At 38.6% G+C, this 9,695-nt stretch overlaps 1 protein-coding gene across 1 annotated transcript in view; it reads left to right on the top strand.

Moving 5' to 3' along the window:
• Positions 1–8,429, top strand: part of LOC101863318 (zinc finger MIZ domain-containing protein 1) — a 19,789-nt gene extending 11,360 nt beyond the window's left edge. Inside the window, exons 13-14 of the mRNA XM_005112388.3 lie at positions 1,065–1,459; positions 2,079–8,429. Of these exons, the coding sequence (XP_005112445.2) occupies positions 1,065–1,459; positions 2,079–2,207 (524 nt within the window). The 3' untranslated portion in view covers positions 2,208–8,429. The remainder of the gene's footprint in view (positions 1–1,064; positions 1,460–2,078) is intronic.
• Positions 8,430–9,695: the final 1,266 nt, after the last annotated feature.

Here is a 9,695-nt window from a genome sequence, read left to right on the forward strand (position 1 = left end):
TGTGTGTGTGTGTGTGTGTGTGTGTGTTAGTAGGGGAGGGGGGGAATTAAAACCTTAAATGGTATTCATGTATGTACGTCTCGGTTATTTCATTGCTAGCGTTCGAAAAGAGTCTCTTTTTAATTTTGATTAAAATGAAAAAAAATGCAGGCCAATCTTTGCGATATCGGCTACTAATTGGCGATTTTGTTTTTTTAGGTGGATGGTAAAGATCGCCGGGTTAGTTAAGTATCATTTAATGCCTTGCTTGGAAATACACAAAGGAGGGTGGTATAAAAAAAAATAGCAGTGGCTAAACCAAGGACTAGCTATAACGGGTTAACAAATACTGATCTAGATGTGCACATTGCCTCAGAGTATTAAAATTGTTATTAAAAAATGGTTGGAGGGGGTAAGTTGAGGGGGTGGGGGTGTATTCAAATTGCTTTGAGTAAGCTACATGTACACAAAAAGGACTGCTTTGCGAAAAGCGTAGATATTTCTTTAGAGTCAACACCTACTATCTGCAAAGGAAAAGAAAAGTTTTATTTTATTTGCATGACACAAAATGAACTCACTTTAATAGTAAAAATATTTTAAGGATTATTATTGCTGCCAAACGAGAAAGAACGTTTCTTTAATTAACAATGAATGCTCTCCATCAACCTACTCTGGCAAGAAAAACAAGGCTGTGTATTTGTAGAAAGAAAAAAAAGAAGAAGAAAAAGCGTAGATTTGTATCAACATGACTCTCTCAACACCCTCTCTCTCTCTCTCTCTCTCTCTCTCTCTCTCTCTCTCTCTCTCTCTCTCTCTCTCTCTCTCTCTCTCTCTTCATGTGTGTCTTTTTTTGTTTTGCATTTTCTGTCAGTAATTTTTGCCTTGTCGTTCAGGTCTTTCTATTCTTTCTGTGTGTCTTTCTTCCTCTGTCTCTCTCTCTCTCTCTCTCTCTCACTCACTCACTCACATACACTCCCTCTTCCTTTCGTGTATTTCTTGTAACACTTCTAATCTTCGGCACTGATATGGCGCTTGCAAGTGGCATAAAACTTTTTTTTAAAAACAACCCCACCTCTCCTCCCCAGGTGACCCAATGAGCCAGGGCTTGCGGCACGACCCGGCCCGGCCCCCCAGCAACAATCACATGACGCCACGCCCCTCGTCGCAGCCCCACCCTCAGCAAAATGGCAGCCACAGCAGCAACCTCTCTCACCCGTCGCCCAGCAGTAGCAGCAGCAATAACAACCCCATCATCACCGCCACCACCACATGCAACAGCACGCCCACCACCAGCATCAACAACATCAACAACAATAACAGCAACAACAACAACAATAACAGCAACGGCATGACCGCAAACAACGGTAACAGCAACAGCATCAGCAGTTCATTACCAACGGACTGTCATGCACTCGGAGACTTGAACTTCGATCCCGCAGCAATTATAAATGGTGACAGTAGTGCTGCCCAAGGGCTTGAGGTAAGCAGAGGAACTGGCTATGTTTCTGTTATTTTAATAGGAGTAATAACAACTGTGGCCTGTGGCGTTTATTTCATAGCACTCGACTCCAATTAAAGTACTCGAACCCTAGGCACTTTGCAAATACAAGCAGCAAGATATTATACAGTTCTTTTGTGTTTGTACTAAAAACTTAGATATGTCTCTCTTTTCACTTTGTATTGAAACTCGTAAAAAATTTTCCCCTCTTCTTCATTAATTAAGATATGAACCTCAAATTTTCACGTTAGCAAAATCTACCCACTGCATTTTGCCTCTTGCTGCCATTTTTGTTTTAGATACTTTTGGTGCTTATATTTGGAAGTGCAGCCCCAAGTTTTCTCTGATTCTCTTAACATGTACTTCTCAAAATATGTGATGCTCGTCAGAGTCTCTCTCTAATACTTGCGTTAACTGGTAGAATGTTTGATCTATGTGCTAGTGGTTGGAGAGTGCCACTGGTAGGTCCTATATCTTTTGCTTTCCATTTGTTGGTCTCACTTTATTCCCTCTACTAAATGACTATTGCCGTGTTGATTTGCTTCTGTGCCCTCACACAAAACAAAAGAAACATTCAAATGTGTTTGTCTTTTTTCCCCAGCTACTGACGGACAACCTAAGTGATATGGAACTGTTGACGGCCTACCTGGGCCCAGCAGACTCAACGGGGGATAACGGACAGAACTCGTCAAATGCTGGCGATGATCTCCTGGCATTCTTCGACTCGTAGACCCCCCCCTACCCTCATTCAAGGACCACACACCAAAGCCTACCATGTCTTATTGTTGGAGAAAAAGTTGCCGGGCAAGACGAGGGCTGTGCTTGTGGTAATCGTCACTGCCACATTCAGGGGGTATGAGGGACCACAATTCCCTTTCGTACCTACTACAGCGCACCCCCGCAGCTTTTACGAGAGAAATTTGAAATCTGAAGCTCCACATCAAACCAGATACTGCTCGTAGGGTACGTCTTGAGCTACCTGCACCTACACACTTGTGAGCATGCTGGCTCTCTGTTTTGTCCGTAAACCTACCGCTACTTTATAGCGAGGTCCATTCACTCAAGAAACGAGAGAAGATTCAAAAGTGTGAGAGTTTGTTCAGCACTCGACTTCATTGATCTGTTCTCGTGATGTACATCCAAGGTGGTTGTTGTTCAAGCTATGAACAGATTCCGGATTACTGCATAGTTTGTTCCCCCACCTCTCACCTGACATCTCATTCAAACATTTCTGCTTTCCGACATGGAATAGACAGTCATTGAGGGTGACAACTCACATGGATGTATTATCAACTCTGTGTGACATGGATCTGCTGTGAAAATCAGTGGCATGCCCTGATCTCCCTCTGTTTCCTACAGCCCAAGTGCATACAGACATTTGTGTTACGAAACGGTACAAAGTAAGTGTGTGAGGTTTTCTCTAGATACGATGGCATAACGCAAATGTGCCAAGTACATTTTTACTGTGGATTAAAAGCGCTCTGCTGGAAAAGCTGCTCCTCAATGCACTACCACAACAAATGCTTCTTTGTGAAGCTGCTGCTGCCTTCCCTACCCGGGACTCACACAAACCAGATCTCCTCCTTACTGTAACAGCAATCAAACAGACTGTTTGCAAATGATGTTTGTGCTATTTATACAACACTTGTGTGTTGAGTGACCTTTGCAAGATTACCCATGATACCGATCTTCTTTTGCCACAAGATCAAAAACTTATTCAACAAATCACAAAGTTATGTTTGCTGTGGTTGGCCGCCCTGCTGAGGCCCACTTATCCAATCATATCATCTGAGACAAGTATCCTGCTGGTTCAAGTTTACTTGCTGACAGACTGACTGACCTGCATTCACTTTTTATCATGGATTAGAGTGAAAGACTTGCACACTGCAGAATGGGTGGTTTAGGGGCCACTGGGACTGGGATTGGCTGTATCCTATCTCACACACCCCCCTCCCCCACCAAACACAGGACTGTTTTTAAACTTGGTGTCGTTTGTTCATGTGCTTTCATACCTAACTTTCAGGCAAAAGACCTACATTTTCTGCGCACTGGTGTTGCAAACTATGGATATGCTTGAAGCAGTTTTAGAAGTTACGAAGTGGTGGTGGTTGCTGTAGTGGCCTATTGATGATGGCCTTACGGCTGCCAAGTTTGAGGAAGGCTGCACAAGCAAACCTGGATGGAACTGAGCGATGGAGAGGACCAGTATTTTCTGAAACACTCGCACTCTACTCAGTGCTGGATGTACCATTTGGATTTTGCTCATCGCTGTAATAACTTCACATCGTTAATTAATTATTTGATTTTTTAAATAGTTTTTTTTTTTCTGTTCTTACGTCGTCGTGGTGAAATTTTTTTAGTAGAAACTAAAATGAGTCGGGATCAAGAGGGGATTGTCAAAGGGAACAAACAAAAGCAGTGCTGTATAGGTTTACGTCGCTGACAGATTTTTAAAAAGTTTTAATTAATTTTTTATTTTTATGATCTTTCAAAATTTTGTTTTTCTTAGTTCTGTAGGTCCTGCGATAGTAATCTACTCACTTCCTTAATTCACGTCATCATCAAACATTGTCTTCACTTTTGAACGTGACTGAGACAATTTTAATGCTTGTTTCATCACAAAGCTGTCTCATACAAGAGTAATCATGCCTTTTACATCCAGTCATAATTCAGTTTGGTCAGACATAGTGAAAAATTTCTAGTCTTCCCTCGACTGCTTTTTTTTTTTTTAAATTACAGTTTTCTTACCAGCTGCTTCCAACAGGTGAAGGTTCCCGGATGTCTTCAGATATTGCTTCCTTTGGTTTGTTTAAATTGGTTTCTTACACAATTCATCTTCATAAATACTTGAACTTCCATACATTTTATTTCCTTGGATTTTACTCTGTATACTTACAGCCGTGCACATGTACTTTGTACAGAAATCCAGTCCTCTCATTTCTGCTCCTTTTATCACTTTGCCATCACATGCATTTTGGGGAAAATCCAAAGAAACTGGGTGGTAGACATCGCGTTTTGTGACAGGAGCGGAAGTTCGACTTCTTGCCGATCGGCGAGATGTGACCAGCAAAGTGTTAAAGGGTAACGAAACAGAGGTGCTTGTGGTGCTGAAAAGTCTTTGGTTGGCTTTGGCGTTTTGAACTGCGTAGATTGCACCGGGTTCCATTCTGCATAACATGGGTTGAAATTGGTTCAGCGTTTCTGTCGACAGGCACGAGAACTATGAACACCAGCATTTTAATTTATTCTTTAGTTGTGGCATTTTTATCTTTGAAAGTTCTTCTCCCGTCAATGATTTGTGCGAGAAGCTGCCATTGTTTTTCACTCCGACCTAACCGACTGTATGAGGCACAAGTTACTCAGAATATCCCCTGCCAGTATGATGACATTTTTATCTCAAGTTCATCGCTCGTTTATATATGCCTTTAGATAGTGGGAGATGTTTGTAAAAGACGAGGTAAAGAATGTTTTATGAAATGTATTTATCTTATGATGTGAATTTTTAAAGATTGGTTTTGAGAACTTCTAAGCAAAGTGTAGATGTTTACTATGCAGTTTTGTTTGTTGCAGAAAGATGTTGATAAATGTCAAAGTGTATTACAGGGTGACCATTCATTAATAACCTGTCCATGATCTTCTGAAATATTGTGAGGGGGAAATGATTAATCCTTAATTTTTTAACTAGTCTGATTTTTGTTAGGTAACTGATGCCCTTAGACAAGATGTTAATTTGGAGTGAGTTTTTGCTGGCACAGACTCTTATGACGAGTTATTGTACTGTGGGAGTTTGACGTGGAAGTGTTTTGCACTCAGTATGTTGCATCAACTTTTTCTCAGACATTTCTCTTTCTTTAGGCAAAGTCTTAGTGTTTCAGGTACTTTTGCTCTCTCATTCTGTCTGAACTATTGTGTAGATAAAAAAAATGGAGAAAATTTATTCCTGGTAATTGTCTTTGGTTTTGTGTAGCATTGTTTTTTGTTTTTTTTTCTTGGTCTTGTTTTTGTGTTTATGTCATGGGGAAATGTGATCTGGCTCTCATTTGTCTTGTTGATGTGTATAATTTTGTGGTGTTTTTACCTACAAGTTCACGAGTCCATGTGCACAATATCTTGTATGGTGTGACTTTTTAAAAACTGGATGGCTTTTGTAGAAACATCACCCAGTGTCCAGTGTGCTGGGTGGTTATGCTTACGCAACAGTGTCTTGCCAGATGAAACGTTTGTGGTTTGAATCCCAGCATCCAAAACTAGACATAGATAAAATCACTCATATTAATAGGTATTGAAGAGGTTAAAAAGTGCATTGATGTTGCATTAGCATTCAGGGAATTGTAGATCTACACATATTTTGGCATTATGAGTACAAAAATAAATTGAGGTAAGGACAAACAGGTTTAAGCAATGGAAATGAAAGTGAGCCGTTCTTTATCTTATGGCGTTTTCCTCTTCAATTCTTGAAAACCAAAAAAGTTTCTTTTGTAACACAATTTCAATTTCTTGCCGGACAAATTTTATTTAAAGCTCTACATACTGATTGACCTGGCTTCACTTTTCAGAATTTTAATATGTTTTTTAAAAATATAGTCAGGTTAATAAATTTTTTTTTGTAAAGACCTCGATCTACTTTAAAAAACCAGGCATTTTTCCTTTGTCAGGTGTGTGAACAAAAGATATTATTCCTATAGAGCTACCAGTTAAGACTCGGCTTTTTCCCCATGTACGGGCTACGCGATCAAAGTTTTAGCTCATGTATGTGTATGGACAGAGAATAGAGAACCATTCATCCTCAATCCAGAGTAACTCCCATGTTTTTGTGTTATCAAATATATATACGTCTTTTAATGCGAGTTTTGAAAACCATGATCAGAAGGCGCAAGTGGATATAATTATGTGGAGTGCATGAATGAAGCCAGTGTGGAATGCTCTAGAGATGCAAATGGTTGGTTGGTAGAAGAATGTTGGTCCGTGCGCATGAGGAGCAAGCCTATCAGTTGATGTGAATTGTAGTTGACTCTAGCAAAAGCAGTTGAAGAAGAGTGAATCCGTTCCTTTCAGGCAGCAGAAACATGTCACCTCATTTGGGCCACATCGGCAACTTTTTTTTTTTCCGTGTTACTTTGATGTTTGTGAATGTAGGTGTTTTGTCTTTTTTCTCTTTTTTTTTGTGTTCCCATTTCTGTACATAAATGAGTAAAACAAAACTTGGGTCTTGTAATGATGCAATGTTTTTATTATCACATTTGCCCTGTTGTCGTCATCGTCATTATCATTATCATCTCATAAACATCAAAACCATGTACTATTATGGCTCGGCCATCCTGTTGTGTAGAAGTCAATATCATCATATCAGAATTTTGTCCTCACTCCCTTACTGTGAGCACCAGTGCGAAGGCTCACGTCCTCTCTCTCGCTCTCTCTTTGTCTCTCTCTCTCTCTTCTCCTCTCCTCTTCTCTCCTCTCTCTTTCTTTCTCTGTCTCCCTCCCTCTCTCTCTCTCTCTCTCTCTCTCTCTCTCTCTCTCTCATCTCTTCATCTTGTATTTTATTGTTACAATTTCTTATTTAAGTTCTGACTCCTAGAAGTCACAAAGGCAACCATCTTGTTATTCTATATTCTATATATATAATATACATATATATATATATTATATTATATATGATTAATCAATGTTGTAAAAATTACTATATTATTATTATTATTATTATTATTATTATCATTACTCTTTACCTTAAAAAATCTCTGTAAATGATTGTAATTGTACAGTTGACTGAAGACCATTTCCCCCCCTCTTGTCTGATGATGATGACTTTTTGTTTTCTTTGTTGTACCATTAGCAACAGGAATAGCAATACTTATATTCAAAGGGTTACTAAGACCCACTGCACTTTGGCCGAGGTTTGAGTTGTTACTCTCATGTCCTCTCCGCCAATCTGTTTGATGATCATTTTCTTTTTTTTTTTTCTTCTCTGCAAGGCACCCTAAACCAATTTGTGAATATTTATTATTATTATTATTATTATGATTTCCCCTTCCCTCTTCCCCCTTTCTCTTTACTTTAAGTCTTGTGGAAAATTTTTAAGAAGAGGCTGATAATGTGTTCAAGAGTTTTACAACAATCTGTTGCGCAATTAAATGTTAGCTTACACACACGCACACACACACACACACACACACACACACACACACGCACACGCACACATTATAGATAAACTTTATGCCAGATAAATCATTAGTTGTTTTTTGTTTTGTGCTTGCATGACGTTCTCGGACAAAGAAGACCGCCATCATCTACCGCCGCTCATCACCAAATGACCACAGCTTCATAATAATATTATAATGTTCTTTAAGAATTTTTAAAAGAGGGTTTGGATTTTCATTCCTGATGATGTACATATTCCTGTCAACCACCTGAGCTTTATGGGTTTTTAATTTTTTTTTTTTTTTTTTTTTTTTAAATCATAACACAATACCCAGATGTTGGGAGGGGGGGGGGGGGGAGGAAAAAATGTCTTTGTTACCACTATTACTGGGCTTTTTGAACAGATCTTTTCTTCCATTGACTTTTTTTCTTTTTTGTTTTTGTAATTTCGATGCTGATGTCTCTTTCCTTTTCCATAGTCTGTTACTTGTTACTGAAATAGATTGTGTTGTTTTTGTTGTGACCTTCTTTGACCACAGTGCAGTCTTTGCAATAGACTTTGATGTGCAAATCTCAGTGCAAAAATATTATAAAATGCGTTAGAATCAGTTATGGTGCGAGAAGAGGGGGGGGGGGGGGGGGGGAGAAACCAAATAATGAAGAATGTAACAACACGCCTCTAGTAAAAAAAAAAAAAACCTTTGAGCTTTGATTCTGATTCTATTGAGAAGTGAAGAAAGAATTCAGATATATTTATTTTGTTTCCTCCTGGCTTTTCTTTTTCTTTCTTTTTTAAAAATAAAATATCACTACAGAACCTCTTTGCGTCATATTTTTCCTACCACATTTTAGAATACAGAACCAGAAACTACCACAGAGCCTTCTCTACCTTCAACATTGGCGATTTATTCTTTGATTCGCATAGCCTTGTCTTTCTAGCAATGACCAGTGCACTGAGATATTAGCTGTCTTAGAGTTTTCCCATCTCTCTACAGAGAGTTTGAAGGAAGTTTCAAATTCCATGCCAATTGATTCCCAAACCGTTGCAGGCTACATGATTTACAAATGAAATGATTTTCATTGGAGAATGATAATTATAATGAAAATGATCACCATATGTCTGATACAATTTCACTCTGAACAATTTTTATGGAAGTTAGTGCAAAGTAGGGGGCTGTATTTGAACATGAGATTAGTTGTCAGGTGGGGTTGTTTTTTTGTTTTTTTTGTACTTTGCAATACAATGACTTTTCTACCTAATTAGCAAGAGAAATGAAATGAGATGTATACCAAAATATTGGAAGGTGCTATCTGAGTCTGTACAGAACCCAGCTGTTCATTGTGTTGATAATTAGGATGAAGGTGTCATTGAAACATAATGCCAGTACTTGTAAAGTTGTTCATAAAGGGTTTAGGATTGTCATAGATTCTTTTGTTAATTGGAGGTTCCAACTTGTTATAAACTGTTCTGTCAGGTAACTATCAAGGATTCTAGCTTGTTGTAGATTGTCCTATCAACTCTTAGAGGTTCTAGCATGCCATAGAATCATAGATACTTTTGTCAGGTAACCAGGTCCATGTCTTTAGTCTTTCTTTGGTCATGGATCTTGTGTAACCTAATGTGCTACTTATGGAATGTGTTGACAATTGTTTTAGCTTTACGGGACTTAAGGAAAGAATTATAAACATTGTATTATTTATAGGAAAAGTAATGGTTTGTTTGGTGTCTATGTAGTGGTAAAAAGAAGTGAAATTGCACTGAGCCTACAGTGAAAATTTAAGGCCAAATAATGAAACTGTTTTCAAATGTCAAAATTACAGTGTATCTATTGTAAGAAAAATAAATTTCAGAGGAAGACTTCTCTCTTATTAGTTATGAAGAAGTGCAACCACAAGGGTCACCTCAAACTGGGTCCAAGTCGTTTATGTTTTGTCATCCACATTGGTGGGAAGGATGTTTGTTTTTTCCCCCCTCTTTGGCATGAAGAATTTAATCTGCAATAAAATGTGTTTTTTTTTTATAGAGACAAGGAATCGTCAGACAAAAGGAGTTTGGGGGGAAACTCCATGAAAGAAATCT

The sequence above is a fragment of the Aplysia californica genome, unplaced genomic scaffold (genome assembly GCF_000002075.1).
Source record: "Aplysia californica isolate F4 #8 unplaced genomic scaffold, AplCal3.0 scaffold01255, whole genome shotgun sequence".
Classification (NCBI taxonomy): Eukaryota; Metazoa; Mollusca; class Gastropoda; order Aplysiida; family Aplysiidae; genus Aplysia; species Aplysia californica.